At 39.2% G+C, this 20726-nt stretch overlaps 1 protein-coding gene across 1 annotated transcript in view; it reads left to right on the top strand.

The window, feature by feature from the left end:
• cntn3b (contactin 3b) overlaps positions 1–20726 on the top strand; it is a 103353-nt gene that overhangs the window by 34306 nt on the left and 48321 nt on the right. Inside the window, exons 4-6 of the mRNA XM_024269802.2 lie at positions 9599–9774; positions 10044–10051; positions 13938–14028. Coding sequence (XP_024125570.1) covers positions 9599–9774; positions 10044–10051; positions 13938–14028 — 275 coding nt within the window. The remainder of the gene's footprint in view (positions 1–9598; positions 9775–10043; positions 10052–13937; positions 14029–20726) is intronic.

A 20726-nucleotide genomic window follows, 5' to 3' on the forward strand; every position in this document is an offset into this window, starting at 1 on the left:
ATGAGACTCTGACTCATCCCATTTTCTCAACTGAAATCAATGACGGGAACATTTGCACCTGGTGGAAAATGAAGAGGCACATTTTTTAGCAAATGAACAATATTCAAAGAGTGGGGCTGACAGCTGTGAAAAAGCACCCCATTAGGACAGTTCTCCTTCGGCGTCCCTTTGGTATAAAGAGGTTACAGCTGCCTCGTAGAGGCGCGGCGTGCAGTTTGTTCCACAAGGGCTCTTTTTGTGCATTTTGTAATGCTTCATTTTGTTTCATCACTGATTATGATGGATTAATTACACACAAAATAAAAAGGTCAATGCAACAAACTGCAATTTTTTTCCAGGAGTTGCTCCTTCTTGTGACCAAAATCAGACCGTATTTAAGGAAAATTCAATGTCTATTACAACAAGTTCTTGCAAGGCAAGTTTATTTATAAAGCACATTTCAAGACAATTCTCTACACAAAACATTTAAATTTTAAAGCTGTAATCTTAAAAAAAACTTTAAGAAAGTTCATATGAAATTAATGTAAAGTAAGCTTACAGTAACAGTGCGGATGTAAACGTTTAAATACAAACTAAACAAATGCAGCTGAGAACAGGTGGGTCTTTAACCTGGATTTAAATAAATGGAGTGTTTCAGCTGATCTAAGGCTTTCTAAAAGTATGTTCTAGCTATATGGTGCATGGAAGCTCAATGAAGATTTTGATTTTGACTCTAGGAACTGACAAAATCCAGATCCAGCTGACTGGAGAGGTCCGGTCTCTACATTATATTAACCATGTAGTTTGGTGCCTCAGAGATCGAGTTGTTTTACTACTGGGTATTAAATGACACATATTTCATAAATAATTTGTTTTATAGTGTTTATAGTGTTCCAAAGGTAATATAACACCTCTCTAGATGTTTTTTTGTATGTCACCTGCTTTTACTATAAATCACAATATCATAATCCACAGATTCCTGTCACAAATGGGCAGACAAGTCAGGACAGATAAAAAGATTTAACAGCTAAAAGTCCACAAAGCTAAACCCGGGTCAGACAGGCAGAGGTAAAACATGGGAGCATCAAAGAAGACACTAATTCAGGGTCCAGGCAAGGGTCAGGGCAGGCGGCAAACAAGCAGGGATAAAGCAGAATCAAAAAATCAGGTCCAAATAGAAACACTCAGTAATGGAGGCAGAAGGACACAATCAATACTTTGCATTGAGCAAGGCTCTGTGTGCTGCTTATGTCCCATGTGGGTGATGGTCAAAGAGTGTCAGGTGAGCGGAATCAAGGCACTGTGCGCTGGGGCAGCTGGGAGATGTAGTATGTTAATGCTCTGGAGATGGCTCTGACTCCTAACAATTCCTTTCCAACCTATTTTTTTTTTGTCTCTCCCAGATAAGTTAACGATGTCATGTTAATTTTGGATGCTGACATTGCAGGCGATAAAAATACAAAAACTTAATTTGAATCACAGACCATAAATTGATTAAACATATTTATTAATTTAATGACATAAAAAAAGTCTTTGGTAGCTTTGGACCATCAGCCTTATTGGGTCTCTTAGGCCCACCCTTTTGAAATGGGAGAAGCGGGCATATTTAAATTCTCTCTTTAAACTGAGGAAGCAGGCAGCACGGTCGTGGGCGAGGTCTGCTTGCAGATTTCACTTCTGTTTGTCATTGATTGCATGCATGCTAAGGCCGTCCATGTGACAAGGGGGGGTGCAACTCGTGTTGATCTTTGTCTTCCTCAGATCACATGAAACGGCAGAGCCAGAGTATCACAGTGTGTCTCAGGTGTTTCTGCAGGAAAAGTCAGTGGGAGGTTCACTGATTGGCACAGAAACACCCAGCCTGCTGGCTCCTCCGGGGGTGTGTGGATTGTCCGGACTGCCCAGCTTCATCTCCCATTAAATGTGATCACGCTGAGCGGCTCAGAGCCTAACTAGCCAACAGTCTTTTTTTTTCCATTTAACCTCCCGTAGAATCTCCGAGGCGTCACAGCTAAACAGATTACGCCTGGAAACGCTCGTCTTTTCAAAGTTTTTCTTGGAAAAACGTGGCTTTTCCCTGACAGTCGCTGGGAGTTTGAAAGTATCGAGGCAAAATCAGTCACATTTAGTGACTGGCACAGGCTGTTAGATGAATAATGCAGGCGACAAGATGAAAGACAGCCTTGTCTTTTGTAGTGTGTCAGGCAGGAAACCGGGGGAGCCAGGAGTGGCTTTAAGACTGCATGATGCATCATTCTAACTGCCTTTTAGTTTGCCTGCGAGGCTAAAAATGATATTGATTTTCTTCCTCCTCCTTATCATTGGAATTTTCATTTCACTGCTCTGTTGCTGAGGGACACATATACCTGCCGTTCCTATGCCGCTTTATCCCTCCGACGCTATAAGAAAGCCAACTTTTCAGGCTAATGCTGCCAGGCAGAGCGCCGTTCTCTCCTCTGCGGCGATCATATTCCACTTTGCATCTCCTCCAGCGGCGTCAAACTTGAGCGTTTTATAGCCGAACGTTATTAAGAGCTTCGCCTCCGACTGCGGCTTCGACTAAAAGCTGTCACTTCGTGGATTCAATTTGCTTGTCAGGGTATGTGGTGACCTTTCTTGTAGGAAATAGTCTGCAGTCGGTCTCAGTGCAGGAAGGTGTCAGAAACACAAAGGCACAAACAGAAAATAATTAGAAAACTCTCAAATAACAGAACTTTGTCGGCACAAAATATTTAAACTTCAACTCAGTTCTGTTTTGCATAAAGTCGCAGGAGGTAAGAGATGCAGAGACCGCAACTACAGACAATCGTAAATCCTTGATACAGTGGTCCATACAACACATTTTCACTCCCAACTCGCCACATATTAACGCTTGGTTCCAGTGCGATCCATGTCACTTTTTGACACTTTGGGTGTCCCCAACTCCTCCTTTTTTGATGTGCTGGCTGTTCGTAAAATCATTGGTCCACAACCTTTGGTAGATAGTACCGGATGTGGTACCGCGCGTGCTGGTCCTAAGGACGCAGCTGGTACCAGTGCCTTAACTCAGCACCCTAACCCAGTACTAGTACCCTAACCCAGTATCGGATGCAGAACCAGACGCGATACCGGACGCAAACTGATACTGGGTTAGGGTAAAGGTGCGCTCTGCATCCTGGTACTGGACTGATTCCGGTTCACAGCCCAGAGGTTGGGGACCCATGATTTAATGGGAACAACCAGCACGTCAAAAAACGACGAGCTGGGGTCACTAAGAACATCAATGTTTGACTCAGAGGGGTCTTTAACCAAACGTCAATATGTGACGAGTTGGGAGTGAGAATGTGTTGGTCCATAGTTTATCGCAGGAGATACATCCTAAAAATAACCCAAAAATAGTCAAAATCTATGAAGAAGCATTAATTTTTATAATTATTAAAGATGTTCTAAGGGTGTAAAAGCCCTCAAATTCATCCAGTATCATTGAATGAAACAAAATATCTGCCAGCGCTCAACATTTTTTAAAAAGTTTGCAAGATGAACACATTTTGAACAGAAAACACAGGACAGAGATTGATTGACAGTGGGCTATAGGTAATCAGGATGCGTAAGACAATCTGCTTAAAAATACACATATATATATATATATATATATATATATATATATATCAGCAAAATTCTATGTTTGGGAAAGGTAAACCACGTAATAGCGAGGAACTGGTATGACTTAAAAGATTCTACAGCTTTTGCTTCAGAAAATTAATCTTTTGTATTCTCTTCAGTGTTATAGTGCATTTTGAGCCAATAATTTTTACCTTACAAGCAACTGTGGGCGGGATCATACAAGAAAGGGTGGGGTGGAGAGGGTGGGCGGAGCTTCAATCAGAATTTTGAAGAGATAAAAGTGATGTACAATACTCTAAAAAAAGACAGATGTGTCGATTAGCAGTGAATTAGATATTTACATCAGGAGTTGTGAACAGAGATGCATAAAAGTGTATTAGGCGGATTTGATCGCTCTCCTTCCCTCTGTGATGCTGTTTTGTCACAATTTCCCCACACAACTGTTTCAAAAATACTGTTTAGCAATGCATCAAATCCAAATGGTACCTCCCTACGTAATTTAGGAGGCGTTTAGTTACATTTGAGACTAACTTAATCCAGGATGAACTAATGAACCTGATGATACTCAATGTTTAAACCTGAACTTCAAATTCATAGCAAAGTTGGATTGTGAAGATGAAGAGAAGATGAGGCTTCTTGCAAAAGCCTTTAGGGTCGGTAAGTGGATGCTACAGTTCTTGTACAGGTTCAGGGTGGCGGCATCTGACCAAGCAACACGAGCCAGCTAAACGAAAGATGGCAGTTTAAGCTCAAGACAAGTCTTGTCTCTTTCCTCTGAGGTTTGGGAAAGACATCTCCAAGGGAGATTCACCAGCTTCCCTGAAGGAAGCTCATTTCCGTCACATGTATCTGCGATCTTATCATTTGTTTACAACTTGGAGCCTGTGGCCATAGGTGAGGGTAGATCCATTGATTTACTACCAGGTGGCTGTAGTGCAAAGCAGAGCGGTCAACCTCTGATGCAAAGATCGCAGGTTTGCTTCCTGCCTTGCACATCCATGTGTGGAAGAGTCCATGCTCAGGACACTTCGACACTTGAAGTGCCACTGAACACTGACTCTGAACCCCACATTGCTCCTGGAGGTTATAAATTGGCCCCAGTATTAGGCAGTGGAGCCGCCATCATTTTGTCAATGTCCATACGTGAGTGGGACTGTGAGTGTAAAGCACTTTGTGCCTTCAGGAAAGGTAAAATAGCACTACATAGGTATACACCATTTATGATTTAAATTAAGCACATTCCCTCATGATCCAGTCCAGGTTTAAGCCACAACAAACCAATAAAAATCTGCAGATGCTGACAGACCAACACAACTTCATCTTCATTCTGTCCCCTTCGTGCGTTTTTATTTCCAGTTATTTAAAAAAAAATATTCTTCAGTGTTTTGTTTTTTTCATTGAAAGTGGTGCTCAGTTGAGTATTGAATTAAATTACATGTTGCAACCAACACAGTATGGCTTGAGAATGGTATACGTTAACGTTGACATGTTCGTCCCACAGAAACTAGAGGAAAACATTTGTTTACGTGTTCTCCGATAAAAATACGGTGTCAGTGCAAAACAAAATTTATCGTTTTCTTACGTTGAATAGATTTCGCTAGATGTTGACTGTATTTTCCGCACTATAAGCCATATTTAAAATCGTTATTATCTGGAGCATCTAATATATGGATTAATTCTGGTTGTGATAACTGATGATAGGTCCACAGCGCCCTGTCAAAAGTTTTGGCTGTTGTGAATACGCTAATGCTTCTAATGTATGTGCTAGCAAGAAGGTTAGAAGGTAGCATGGTCACAGTAGCAACTGTTTCAGTGGAAGTAGTATATTTTTTTATATGTTGCAAACAAGGTTAGGAGTTATAGGTATGGGAATACAATATCACAGTTAACGCCTCTAACGTATGGAAGCCCAAACTGTTCATAAGTAAATAAATAAATACAACATTATTTAATCAAGCAACACTCCAATAAAAGTCTTTTCAATAAATAATTGACCATTTTATTATGAAATACATTTCATTAAAATTTAAATGGACCATTTTATTATGAAATACATGTCATTTTTACTTTAAAACATAATTTTTATGTTAAAAACATTTCATATTAAAAAAATATATATCATAATATTTTTTTTTTCATGTTGGATATTATTATAATAATCATGTGGGGTTTTTTTTGTAGAAACTTTTATTTCAAAATTACTCTTTTTCAAAGTGTCCTTTTTATTTCACAATGCTGTTTTTCAGAACGACGTATTTATTTCATGATGAGCTTTTTCCAAATAATGACTCTGTCTGTCAATCACTGAAAGTGGGTGGGATCTAAACGTTCATTGGCTGATCCTCTGAAATCGACTTGTATGCCTAGACTCCTGCTCTACTGTGTCGCACCGTACCCAGACAGTAACGCAGACAATCACCAAGATGACATGGTGATGACATGTCAAAGCTGTTTTTTACATGCCACTAACAAGGTTAGGAGTTAGCATTGCCAAAGTAATGATTGTTTTAGCTGTATCATTCTATCTATGTGTTGAAAACAAGGTAGAAAGTTGCATGCATTGTGAAAATGCTAACAAGGATAACGCTTCTAATATGACTACCATGTCTTTTTATGTGATGAAAACAAGGTTGGGAGTTACAGATATTGTGAATAGGCTAACGCTTCAAACATGGCTAACATGTAGCAGTGTCGAAACTTTTTTTTAACATTACTAACAATGTCTGGAGTCAAGGTAGTCACAAAGGGTTTTTTTGGCGTTATCATTCTGTTTGTTTATGTATAGAAAACAAGGTTTGCAGTGACACATATTGTGAATAAGCTAACGCTTCTAGCATGGCTTACGTGTAGCAGTGTCGAAACTGTTTCTTTTACATTATATTACTAACAATGTTGGGAGTTAACGCAGTCACAGAAACATTTTTTTTTTTACTTTATCATTCTGTCTTTTTATGTGATGAAAACAAGGTTGGGAGTAAAAAGTATTGTGAATATGCTAACGCTTCTAACATGGCTAACATGTAGAGGTGTCAAAACTTTTTTTAACGTTACTAACAATTTTGGAAGTTGATGTAGTCACAGACACGTTTGTTTTAGTGGTATCAGTCTGTTATTTATTGTTTATTTCACAAGGTTGGGGGTGACTGGTATTGTAAATATGCTATGGCTTCTAACATGGCTAACTTCTACAGTTACCGTGAGGGCAGTTGATAAAATCTGACTAGCGGACTTGTCTATGAGTCTTTTGTTTTGCTTAATGCACTTTATACTTAGGTGCCTGTTACATGTGACCTAAGTTAGTTGCAGAACTAACCTAAAAAGACCAGGGACTCTAAAAGTCGACAAACATTTCTGTTTCATAAACAATTGGCATAAAGTTTCCACTGTTGTTCTCTGCACCTCAAGCTCAGAAAAGTGATGGGAAATGGACACATTCTACCTTTGTTACATGTTTTAGGAGTCAAAAGATGTTTGCTGGGGATATGAAAGTTTATTTCCTTGGTTGAGATGCCCATTGATCAGATGATGTCAAACAAATGTACAGTTTATCATAATAATTTTTAGCAGTCTGGTGTTGAAGGTTTCCATCTGAGTTGATGTGAAATGTTGACAAAATGTCAGAATTTGATAGCAGAAGTAGCTCTGGCACCTATACGAGGACATAAATAACCTGTAAAGAAATGCTTAAACTGATGTGTTAGCAATCTTGGGAAAAAAAATGGTGCAACATTTTCCCATTTTAATGAAAGATCTCATCATTTCAAGGGTATTTATACTTCCTCTATTTTTTTAAGAGCCCATCTCCTCAAATCTGCCACACGCCTCCAGAACAAAACAGTTGATAAAATTAAAGACCTTGTCCTTTAAATTGTGTTTTAAGTGTTTTACAAGGCAACACATTTGTGGAATACCTTGAACATACTTTTTTCTTATTTAAAGTTGGCATTAAAATCGCCTTAGACTACAAATCTCAATGGGTTTTGTGTAGAAATGCATAGCTATTTAGTCTGGTCATTTTGATACCACTCAGGGCTCAAACAGACACTTCAAAACTCAAGAGATGAATAGTCTGATTTTAGCCTTTCCTCTTGGACCAACTCACTCAGTGTGTTTTCTCTGATGGTCTAATTATCCTTCAGCTGATGAATACACCAACTCAGACAAAAGCAGACTGAATGAAGATTTTTTTTATTCATCCAGAGTATACAAATTTCGACCACAATGATTTTTCAGTAATACTTAGGGCACTATCAGGCACATCTAAAAGCTAAATTTTGTGCGCCTTATAATCCGGAGTGCCTTACAAATGGATTAATTGTGGTTGAGCTAACTAATATCGAAGTTATCTTGATAGGTACATGACGCTCTGTCAAAATGTCAGTCTGGTTTTATGAGAGTTACTAACAAGGTTGGGTGTTATTGTGAATATGTACATGGCTAACGTGCAGAGGTGTCGGACTGTTTTTTTTTTTTTTTTACAGGTTAGGAGTCAGAATAGTCACAGTAACATTTGTTTTAGCAGTATCCATCTGTATATTTATGTGTTGCAAACATAGACCATAGAATCACTGGACAGCTCAACCCCTCCCACCTTGTGTTCTAATTAGGAAGTACCTGCTGGTTCCAAGAAACCAAAATTCCATTGAGAAATAAACAGTTATTACTCAGTCCGTCTATGGGTCAGAATAAACCATGTTTGCTCTGATACCTTTTCCTTAATATCTTCTTGTTAATCCTATTTTTTTTTAATATATTTTTTTATTTATCGGAAGTTATTCAAGTTCTAAACAGCACACAAAGCATGTGGTACCTTCTGACCGAACCTCCAATGTTTGTTTGAGATATTCTCCCAAGCCAGTTCTCAGTGGAAGGGGTGGGAATTTCCAACAAGCTCACTCTTGGTTAGCGAGAATATTCGCCTTCTAAACGTGACTCGGACCAATCGCTGTCGTCCGGCTCCAAATGGTGGCGCCCATATTGCGGAAAAATGGCGAGTGAATTGGATTTATTTTGCTGGAACCAGAAGTAAGGCATTTTTTCACGGGTGATGTCACACTTGATTCATCCAGTTATTATACAGTCTGTTTGCAAGCAAGGTTGGAAGTTACAGGTATTGTGACTATGCTAACGTGGCTAACAGGACTAACATGAAGTATGTTACAAACAAATTCTAGAGTTACCAAGAATGCAGTTTATAAAGTCTAACTGATGGACTTATCTCTGACTCTTGTCTTGCTTAATGTGCCTAATAGTTCTGTGCACTTGACGGTGCGCCTGATAATAAAGATGGGCCCAACAGCGCATAGAATATGGTATTTTTTTATATAAATGACATTGTTTAGCTATAGAGTGTCTTCATTCAAACCAGTTAGCACTTATATTAAAGATATTAAAGTTTAGGATTTAAATCCACCCAACTGGCAGATCGCCCGCTGACTGATTGAGTTCCATTGCAACATTTGGTACCACGATTCTTTCTGGAGCAGGTTTGCCAAACCTTGCTATCCCTGAGGATATCGCGTTCCTTCTTGCTGCAGATTGGCTGGATCAGATGATTCCAAGTTTTGACTGATGGAACTCAGCTGGTCCCAGTAATCATCAGAACGTAGGGCAGGAGCAGCTGGGAAACAATCGGGTGGATAGATATGAAGCACCAGCCTTGTTTTTGAACAACAGCCTCCACAGATGATTGTTTACGACCAAATAACTATCAATTTAACACCATAAAAGGTAGATCCTTCTTGGCTGCCACACTATATGACTGACGTGGCGTTTAATTAAATTTAAAGTAATAAAGTTTTGCCTGCAATGACAAGCAAAATTAACTCCTGTGCAAAGTCAAAACCGATGACAAATGTTTCATTTTTCTTCCGTGTAATTTGATAACATGGAGCCTGATGGCTCGTTTTGTCCTCCCAGCTTGATGCTGCTGAACCAATCAAATCAATCTCTGTGCTAAAACACTGAGTGCCAATCCCCAGGGAGTCCAGCTACTGATTGTGTTTGCGTTTTTCAGATGGTCACTAAACGGAACACTCATTGATCCGGGGCACGACTACCGGCGTCGCGTGTCTGGGGGCAGCCTGATCATTAGCAACCTGGACAAGGACCAAGACAGTGGCGTGTACCAGTGCACTGCTTTCAACACGAGGGGCTCCATCTTGAGCCGCAGAGCCAGCCTTCAGTTTGCATGTAAGTGATGCTGCAATCACCCGGTATTTTCTTTTCATTCCTTCCTTCCACTTCTCATTTAAATCAGTTGGGAATAGATTTTTCAAGATGGGACGCAGTAGTCGAGTGAAATGTCAGATGCAGCGAACACAGGGGTAGCCTCTTACCGCCTCTGAACCCCATTGATTCTCATTAGTGCTTCCTGCTCTGACAGCATCTGCGCTCCGTCCAAACACACTCGTATTTTGTCAAGTGATCCTCCGCATCCTGTGATCCAGACTTTTCGACAGACAAAGACATTTTTTCGTACTTTTGCTCAGCAATCATTCGCTTCATGCATAATGCATGTATGTTTAACGGCGGCATTAAAGACAAAAGAGGGAGAACTTACCTTCCGCACAGGCCCTATAGAGGCACCAATCTTTTCCTGATCAAGGCTGCTAACTATTGATCTCATCCCAAGGATAGGGAGCGTTTCACTTCCTCTTGTGAGATGGACTGCCATTACCCCTATAGCTCAGTAATGAATCTCACTTGTGCGGGCCAAGTGAAGAGCAGATCTGCTTGACATTTATTGTCTGGCCTATTGCATGGTGAGGGAGGCCTCTTGCATCAAGAAGGCTGATACTGTTTTTCCTTGTAATAGGGCCCTGGATTTGGGGGATTTTTTTTTTTTGTCTCCCAAAACCAGTTGCAATTGTTAAAAAAAAAGACAAATTATTTCTTTAATGACTCTCAGACATGCAGAATGTTATTAAATCTACATTTTTAAACCTATTTCTTTATATTTTTTTAACATTGTATCTTATATTTGTCATTTGATTCGAAACTACTTTTGATATGAAATGGTTTATTTCAAGCAACCAAACCAAGAATAATACATGTTCAGTACAATCAACAGAGGTTTACAACCCTCCAAAGATGGCAGACAAGGGATAACTAGGCATCAAATTACAGATTGCTTTAAAGGGTGTGGGAGGAAGCAAATTTATATAATCTGCCCCTGACTCTACCTTACCATTTTCTTTACATGAATTATCAATATCCCGTTCATAACTTTTAATCAGATATTTATACCTTACCAACACAGATTCAGGTCATTAATAGTCCATAAGTAGCAATAAATCACATGATTATGTAAGTAGACATAACATTATTTTAGACTTTATCTCATAGCTCATCTCATTAGAATGATTTTCAGGTCATTTCTAACAAGTCCTGGGATCTGTCCACATTTCTTCCCCACTCACTACATAGTCCACTATATAGTCCACTATATAGTGCGTTCGCCATTTTGTAGTGCTGTCCAAATCTACAATTCCAAAACCGAGTGCACAAGAAATTCCCCTAAAGTCTGCAAAAAACTAGCGTGCATCGATGCATGCTATATTAGCAAATATGGACCACAATGCATTGTGGTTGGACAATTTTTGCAAAAAAATAAATATGTGTTTAAATGAAATTTTTTAATAAACCATCCATATTTCCTTTATCAGAACATAGTGGAGTTACAAATAGAAGTCATGAAGTGTTTAGATTGATTAGATTTTTCCTTAATGAAATTGATGACATCATATCCGGCATTCAGAAAAACGAAAGAAAAGTAGTGAGCGTGGCTTGCTAATAAAATCCAGGGCACCATGTAGTCCCGCACTACATATTTTTTTTTAGTAGTTAGGGATTAGTGTGGGAATTCATACGTAGCCCCAGTCTAGACTTTTAAACCACCCCTGTAATGAGAAAATGCTTTAGCTGCTAAAATGCTAAAGAGCTAAAATAGCTAACAAAATTGACTGATAATGAGCCAATGAATGCTTAATAATTATTTGCTAAAAATGCAAAATCCTTGTGACAATTCTTAAATAGATTAAGATAATGGTGCAAATGAATAAGATTGTGAAAAACATTTTTTTAAAAATGGCTACTTTAAATGCTAAAAACTAAATTTTAAATGAAGCAAAGGACTTGCAATAAGTAAACATTAGAATATCAAACTTGTCTGTAGTGGAGGAATTTGAGTTTTCAAGGCATCATGTTGACTAATAAAAGTGTGGGAGTGCAGCAAAAAATAACAGGAAAAATCTAAGCTAAGTGGCTGACACAAGTTTAAATTACTTCATAGGTTAATTATTAGTTTAAATGGATATGTAAGTGAAAAAGACACAAAAACATTAACAAGATGCCTAAAAGCACAGCATCACTTCAACGTTTTAAAGTAGCAGAGGTAAATGTAAGCTAGCTAAAAGAAAACAAGCTAAACTCAAAAAGTAAACAACAAAATGCTAGCATGAATGCTAAAACTACTTGACCACAATGGGTGAAACAAATGAAAGAATCAAACTTTCAATTATATCGAGCACTGCTAAGAATAAGATGAATAAACAAATATTGACAGTTTTACATAAAAGCTAATTGCTAAGGAACTGAAGACGATGTGAAACAGCTGAAAACAAGCAATATAAACTTTTTTGTGCAAAATGATTAGCTTAAATTGCAACAAAAATAGGTTTTTGCTAATAGCCTGCTAAATAAAGGTGGTTTGAGTGGGGTGGTTAATCTACTAAACCGAAGGAAGTAGAAAACAGCGGCAAAGACAAAAAGTCAATAACATGCACTGTATGTATGATAAATTAGCATAAAATTCTGAATGCTAAGTTAGCTAAAAGAAAGTGCAGACAGCAAAAACAAGTAAAAAATAAAAGGAATGAATATGTTCTGTGAAATGTTAAAACTGTTCATTTATATGCCAGATGCTACATTTACTTCTTGCTTCATTGCTGTCTGGACGTCGACTCACAGATTTGCTATAAGTGGGTAAGACCCTGACCTCGTTTAAACAAGCTTTTCTTCGGTTGATGTTCCACACACATCGATGGGTCAAACCCTTCTTTGCACAGGAATTCTGAGGCAGAGAACGAAAAATAATTCAGGGAGATATCTCTGCCGTGGCGCCGTAACCCGGGCCAATCATCTCTGAGCTGTGGTGGTCTCCCTCTGCAATCTCTTGGCCTGTGCGACAGAGACTGATTCTGCTTACAAAGAAATCGCTGAAGCTATACTGAGTTTGGCCTCTGGCTCTCAAGAGCTGCGATGTGTGGTCAGTTCACTCCAGCGAAAGCCATTATTCTTCTGTTCTGACGCCCTTCCAGCATCGAGCAGACTACAACTCCGTGCAGTTTTTGCAATATCTGGTGAAAAAGTCATTCCTTCCACAGCTAAGTTATAACTAGTAGCTTGTTGGGATGTCAGATTGTGATTTTCCTCCCCTATGAATCAGAAAATGTCAGGAAATGAAACCGGTGTTGGCCGAAGCAGCCCCAAGGATCACAAGGATGTTACCTCTGTCGGTATTTCAAGTCACCACCTCCCCCTTTGGCCTCCCGTGGTCCTACTGTGACTTTGCTCTGTTTGATTCTGCGGCGGTCAACAGAGAGCCGCTCATTAATCTTAGCGGCACTCTGTCCCACTTCTCTCCATAATCTTCCTCCCTCTAATTTCCCTTATCGGTCACACTGACTTTCTTTTGTTTGTGTTTGGAAGGCTCGCTCTAGGCTGTTAGCCAGGGGGTGCAGACGAGCGAAATGCACCAGCTTCCCTCCATCAGTCATGGAGCCGGAGGTGGTTTATCATTCAAGATTTTCTCTTTTTTTTCTTTTGTAGCCAGCAGCTGCCCATTCATTTGCAGGGGAATAGATTGTGCTGAGAGTATTGATGAGAAAGCTAATGCTTTTAAGTGCAATATTACACCACATTTAATAATGATGTTACTTATTGCTGCTGGCACTACAAACTATCATTTGTCACGGACAAGCCCCCGTGTTTGTTCAGTCCGAGCGCTTCCTTCCTCTCCGCTGCTCATTTGATCCCGTTGCAGTCTAATTTCTTTACCACTGCCACCACAGCTCGCGTCTGCCAATGAAACGTCGCCAAGGCGAGTCTGGCTATTTCATCAGCACCCCGGATGCCTTTGAAAAGTATCGGCTGCTGTCAGGAGGCGTCCCCGGGCAATCAGCGAACCGCCGTTAAAGTGCTCAAGATGTAGCGTCAGAAATGCTCCTTTGTGATTTAAGGGATGAGAATCTAGGAAAAGTGGCTTTTATCGTAAAAAAAGAAAGGTATAAAACTGTCACACTCATTCTGAAATGTATCTGAATTTCAATTACTTTTTTTTTTTTTTTTTTTACAACTTCAAAACCCAGATGGTGAGGAGCGCCGTTAACGTTCGAGAGGGCCAAGGAGTAGTTCTGCTGTGTGGACCTCCCCCACATTCTGGAGGTATGCTTGCATTTTTTCATATGTTTTATTTCAGGGATGCACAACAGAACAACCTTGTGTTTCATTCTGACATCTACACTGTAAAAAGTGAAACATTGTATCAAATTAACATTTTGAGCTGAGTAAACTCAATAATAATATAACTCGATATTTTATTTGATGGAAACTAATCATTTTAAATGTGACACATTACTGAACTTTTGTTAATCAATGCAATGTTTCACTTTTTATAGTGTACAATTTTAGTATTTGTTGCTTATGGCCCAAATTTCACTAAGAAATTCTTGACCCTACCTAAAGCTGAAAGCAGGACTGAGTTGTTCTGCCGTTTCCCATGAGCAGGAAGTTCCACTAAAGCTGGTCCTTCGCATCTCTTCAAGTTAACTGTGGTGTCAGTCCTGAATGACAATAGTCTGGAAATCTGTTTTCCTTCCAAATGCCTGCAGCTATGAGGATGTAGCACCCCAGCAACCACATTGACCAAGTGACTTTTTTACAGATTTGCTTAGTAACCAGTGTTTACATTTGCTGCATTCACATCTAAAAATTTGAACTTTCCTGGACAAGTGGAAACATTTTGCCGTCCGTGGGTATGCCTGAATTCCCTCACAACTCCCTAAACAAAGAGTGTCCAAACGTTTCAAAAAGGGACGGATTTGATGAGGTGAAAAAGTGTGAGGGCCAATCAATCGGCTTATAAAGACATTAAAGGGTACCCAAACCCTAAATCAACTTTTTTAGGCTATTGACCTCTATAAATTAAAATTAACTTGCTTAATTCATGAAAATATGATCAAAAACCGTCTGTGTGCTGCTCCAGAGGTATAATCGAGGTATTACATTTGAATTTTGTTTTTGGTCAAACCATTTGAGTCCCACGTCATTCAGAAGTCCCATGTGCAGCTCCAGTAATGATAACAGTCCTGTTCTCCAGCTCCAGTCCTCTGACTAGATTGTCAAATTTTGGCTGTGGGCAGAGTCAACCTCCAACTTCCCTGTTTGATTACTCATCCCAGCCAGCAAGGCAAAGTAGGCCCCATTTGGTGTACATGTGGGCCCAATTGGGTTTGTCCACAGTTTCTGTGGTGGCCCCACCTGTGTTTGCCACATTGGCTTAAGTAGGGACTCAGTGGGTTAGCTCGCTACCCTAGCCAGCCACCCAGTAGACAGCATAGCGTGCTAGTAAGCTCATGTGTAACAAGCTAGCGAGCTCCGCTGTATTGAAATAACCCCTAAACCCCTTTGGAGCCCACATCTGCCTACTTTTAAACCATATAGGGCCCACTTGGCCTTGCTGGCTGGGTTTAAATGTAGATTTGGACACCCTGAAAAAATGGTGCACGCCCTATATGGTGTACGAAGTAGTGAGGGGATTTAGACACAACCCCTGAGTCAGTTGTGGTCTCATCTTGAAAGAATTTCTCATCAAACCATCATCTTGTGCCAACAGTTACATTTTTTTGGTGAATTTCATTGTCCCACAGATCAAGGGTTATTTGAAGTAGGAGTGAGCACGATGGTGTGATGACTAGTTCCATCACCTCACAGCAGGAGTTTCAAAATGCCAACTGGAGCCTTTCTATGTGACGTTTGGGTGTTCTCTCTGTGCATCTGTGCACGTTTCCTGGAATACTCCAGCTTCCCTCCACGATCCAAAAATACACCACATGCCCTTAGGAATAAGTCTTTGTCTACATGTGTCGCTGTGATGGACTGGTGTACTCTTCCGTCACTCTAAGACAGATGGGAAAGGCTCGGGCAACCCTGTCACACAGCTACGGAAAAGTGGGGATGGTAAATGGAGCAGTGCAAATTGTAGAGCAGTTCACTAAAGTTAAAGTGCAGTAAAAATACAAATTTACCTCCTATTAGGGTTTGGGGTCATTTTTCATTTTTCCTCTATCAATGGAAAGAGCTGTTGCTCTAATTCCACTTTAGCAAGGTTACTATGGTAACCTGGTGAAAACGAGACAAACAATGCAAACTGTTTACTGAACCATTATAAAAACGACACAAAACGGCTCCATCCAATGCCAAATTTTGCAAAGCAAATTTTTTAACATGTTTTTTTAATGTATGGTGTTTGAAAAACATCAATTCAAGCCATAAAAATGTGACTTTAGAAATACTGATAATTCTGAAACCTCTGGAAGGACATCCTTGATGGTTCCCCTTAACAGGCTTGTACTTCACTTAATACAAAGTTTGATATGTTGTCAAAAATAAAACACAGGCTTTATAGTCTTACAGTGCAGTCATACCAGGATGGAGTGCTTCAAAAATATTATGCTGACTGATCAACACAAACATATTTTAGTAAAAAAGTTAACTTATGATTCGTTCTTTGATTTGAAACTATTAGCTTAAACTAAACATGGACCAAAACCTAGTCTCTGTCTAGTTCTCCATTTACCACATTCATATGAAAAAAATGATAGCATTTGATAGTCACTGGCAGATTTATGTAATAGGGTCAAACTGACTGATAGATCAGAATATCATCTGCATAGTGGATGATCTGGCCAGAAATTAATGGCTCACAGAAGGGGCTCCAACACTAAACCCTGAGGTACTCCTGTAAACAATAAAGGGAAAAACCCAGGTTATACTTTTAGAGGGTACCCAGTTCTCTAAAACAGTTAATTTTTTCAGCTTTGTTTAGCTTGAAACTGTGTCGCTACCAATGCCCAATACTTCAAGAAAAGATAGGAAGCTTTTCCTAAAATCAAATCTAGAGAGAGGAGCACTAAGGAGTTGCTGTTTTATTAAATAATTAAAATTCCAAGACCAATAGATCTTTAAAGACCCACTCTGATAAAAGAGTTTTTGACATGTGACTTGTGGCACTTATCTGATGATGGAGGGTATTAAGAAAATTAAGCTTAAAATTACATTTCTGAAAATGTTTTTTATTCAAATCATGGTAAATCAGGTGCGGATAAAAGAAAAAATTGTGACGTAGAAAATGCATTGGATGGGCAACAAACTCCTTGTTCCACTTCGAAATAGGATGGGGGAGGGACTACTCTGCACCAACAGTACCGTCCCCCACGTTGAGGTGAATTTCAAATGCACAACTGCTGCTCTGTAGGAACTCTGTCCAAAAACGACACACGTTTATTGGGTTTGGCTAAAAACAGCAATATCATAATTAAAAGACCACTAGGAATGCTTGGAAAATAGCTCAAAAGATGATTGGAGTTGGTCTTGAAAAATGTCTTTTACACTTAGTATCGGTTTATGGATTACGTAACTGGTGAAAAGGAAAAAAAAAAGGGTTTCATATAAGAGTGTGCTCTGTGTGTTGATAAAACATGGTATGATTAGAGATGGGGAACTGTTCTCAAAGGATGAGTATTACAGTTTTTAATGAATTTGGGTGAAGTACAATATCTGTGGAGGGCAAGCTGGTCTGGGTGTTTTGGAAGCAGCTGATCGCCTGGAATTTTAGCCCGGAACCATTTATGGCTTCCAGAAGGGAAAGCATCCAGAAAGCAGTTCTTTCTCTTGGGCTTAAAAAAAAAACGAAGATTTTTTTATGCCAGAGTTTGGAATTAAATGGTTCGACATCACAGAAAGGTGATGGGAACAACACAGAACATGGGTTTCAACCACTGCTTGTGAAACAAAATAAAAATGAAGCTGGATTTTTCACCGAAAATTAAAAAAAAACATTGCTTAGTTTGATAAGTCTACATTTGTCCTGCAGTATTCATACATTGGGTTAAACAAAACACATGTAAAACTTGATGTCATGAGCCTTCAAAATAAGACTAATCTAAGATTTTTTTTAGACTTCTTGTCTTGGTTTTGTGTGGGATTCCACCCCCTCAGTTGAGCTTTAGCCAGCTTATTATAGAGACATAGGTTATTAAAAGCTATAAAGATTTGTCTGAATGGTTTTGCCAAGACACCCTAACCAAAATGGAGAGCTTACACTTTGAGAATAAACCCTTATGTGGTCATGTTCCACATTCAGAGCATGCATTGAAATTAAAGTGAAATATCCACAAATATCTACAAATTTAGACTTTAAAATTGAGAAAAAACAATTGTATTCAAAACCTACTAGGAAAAATGTAAAAAAAAAGTGTTTTATTGTTTTGGGACTTGTATTCAAACACTAATTAATTCATCTTGGACTGCAAAGATTGAATGATACATCATCTCTTTTGTTATCAGCTAATTATTTTCTTGTGCTAAAATAAATACTTAAACCTTTAAATTTTCCACTTTCACAACTTTTCAGCAAAAAAGCTTAAGGTAAAAGCATCTAAGTCAGTTTGATATATTTTTAATTGATACTGTGAACATAATTGAAATGTCCTTTGTATTCCAGCACACCATCGTCCAAAGTAGATGCTTTAAAGAGCCACTCCAATCATCTTTGGAACTATTTAGAAACCATTTCTAGTGGTCTTTTAATTATGATTTTGTTGTTTTTAGCCAAAATCAAACAACCTGTTTCGCATTCTAGGACATAGTTTCTGCAGAGCGGCAGGACTTCATTAGAATTTTGCCTGTGAGTTGTGGGTGGTACCATTGTGCTTCTCTTCGTTGAGCGGTCCAGTCTGGTAAGGAGTAGTACGGTATGGTCCAGTTAATTTCTATTGAGTGTTTCCACTCAGTTAAGCCTCGCTTCTACTGGTTGGTTTGTTTTCTCAGTGAATGCGTGGTGTAGACCGCTAGCGTGTCATTGCGTCATTGTAGTGCGACTACTAGAAAAGCAACAACAGTGGAAGTCATCTGACATTGAGGAACGTTTGCAGCTCCACTGAGACTTGCCGTTGTTTGCCGGCACTTTTAATATAGACTTGTGACCACAAAAGGAAACGCAGGAAACAGCAAAACCCTGAATGCTTACGAATGTTTGAAACATTAGCTTAAATGAGAGGCATTTTGCCGGTTTCTAATGTCATCATCACTTTCTGCCAATCAACAGGTGGATACAGCGGTTCTGCATCAACCCTTCCACTTTTCAATGAACCTGTCTCTATCCAATCTGTACACGGAACTCTATAAAAAAAACATAAAAAAACCATAAAATGCTTTAGCGAAAGTGGCGTGACACCCACAACCACGTTACATAACTAGCGTAAAGTATGTTTTAGCAGGAGTGACGTATGATTTGGGCATGCAGGGTGAGCGGTGAAACCGTCTGAGTTCTGCATATAGATCAACTAGTGACAGGACCGGCTACACCGGACGGGGTCCCCAAGAAGTACGCTTCGGTACTGTGTAATAGGTTCATTATCCAATGGAAACACTTAAAATACTGGATTACCGTACTGTCTCTGAGAGCTCTCTGTTTACACACTTGCTTACAGCCCTCACACCTCTAAGCTAACATCAGTGGAGCACCAAAAGTGGCTAGCAATATTGGAGCTATCTAGCTGTATCTTCCACATCACGATACAGCATTTATTCTGCTCCCGATTCACATTGATGTGATGAAAAAGATACTTAGAAATGCCAAGAACGTGTTAAAAAACATCCAAAACACGATTTTCCTCAGAGTGGGTCAATAATAGTTCGTGTGAGAAACAGACAGACGGTCTTCTGTAAACGAGAAGCTCTGGAGAGAAGACAAAGTTTCAGGCTTCACGGCTCCACCACTCTGCATATCTGCTGGAAGCTTAGGACTCGCACAATGGCTGCTGCCTGGCTTGTCACCTTCTCGGTACAATGGCTTTTACAGTGGAACAACCAATTTCCTTCACAAGAGAACAGTTTGTCGCAGCGCATTGTACAGCTGGTCTTTGGTATAATGGGTCAGAGTACTCCGTGTGAAATACAGTTTGACAGCTCCCCGCTCTGACTCAGGCTCATACACCACCGGGCGCCGTAACTGTGCTTTTGTGTTTTACCACACTTTCAGAAGTGAAGGCAGCGTGAGCTTAACGCCGTATATATCTGTCGTTCCCTCTCACCTTGTCGCGCCCTCCCTGACACCCACTCTCTACTTTTATTCTCAGTTTTTTCAGCCTACTGTATCAATCAACTACAGTATACACCATCATTATGGATTTCTATGCACTTGATTGGCCTATTATATGGCCAGATGTCTCAACAAGCATTACATTCACACGTACTTTAGACTCTTTTGTTCATATTTCTTGTTTAGTTCTTCTATTTTTGGATCTAACTGCTACCAAATACTTTCTATTGTTACAGTTTCAAAGCATTCCAGAGTTTTTCCAAAGTTTAGTTTGAATTCTCTACTTAAATAAAAAATTAAACAATGAAAAAAACTTGAATTGTTGACATATAACTTTTGGTGTATTTTTTCTACTGTTTCTGTAAAGTTTGGACAGTCTAATGTCACTTACTCCTTAACCTTTTTTCAGCCACTTCACAGTCCAGCAGTTTGATGTACTAATTTTAGAATTTCAATTATTACTTTATTTTCTGCACTATTAGGCAGAATTAAAGGCCCCTAATTTTTTCCAAAAAATGACAAGGCGTCTTATAATTGTTATAAATTAATATAAAATAATTAAAAACCTTATAAATTATTTATGGATTCATTCTGGTTGTGTTTACTGATGTCGAAGCGATTTTTAGAGGGACATGGTCCTCTGTCAAAATGTCAATCTGTTTTTTATTTTTTTTTATTTTATAAACAAGGCTAGGTGCCATTGTAAATATGCTAATTTTGTGTGTAGTAAGGTTAGGACATAGTATAGTCTCGATAATGT

The sequence above is a fragment of the Oryzias melastigma genome, linkage group LG5 (assembly GCF_002922805.2).
Source record: "Oryzias melastigma strain HK-1 linkage group LG5, ASM292280v2, whole genome shotgun sequence".
NCBI lineage: Eukaryota > Metazoa > Chordata > Actinopteri > Beloniformes > Adrianichthyidae > Oryzias > Oryzias melastigma.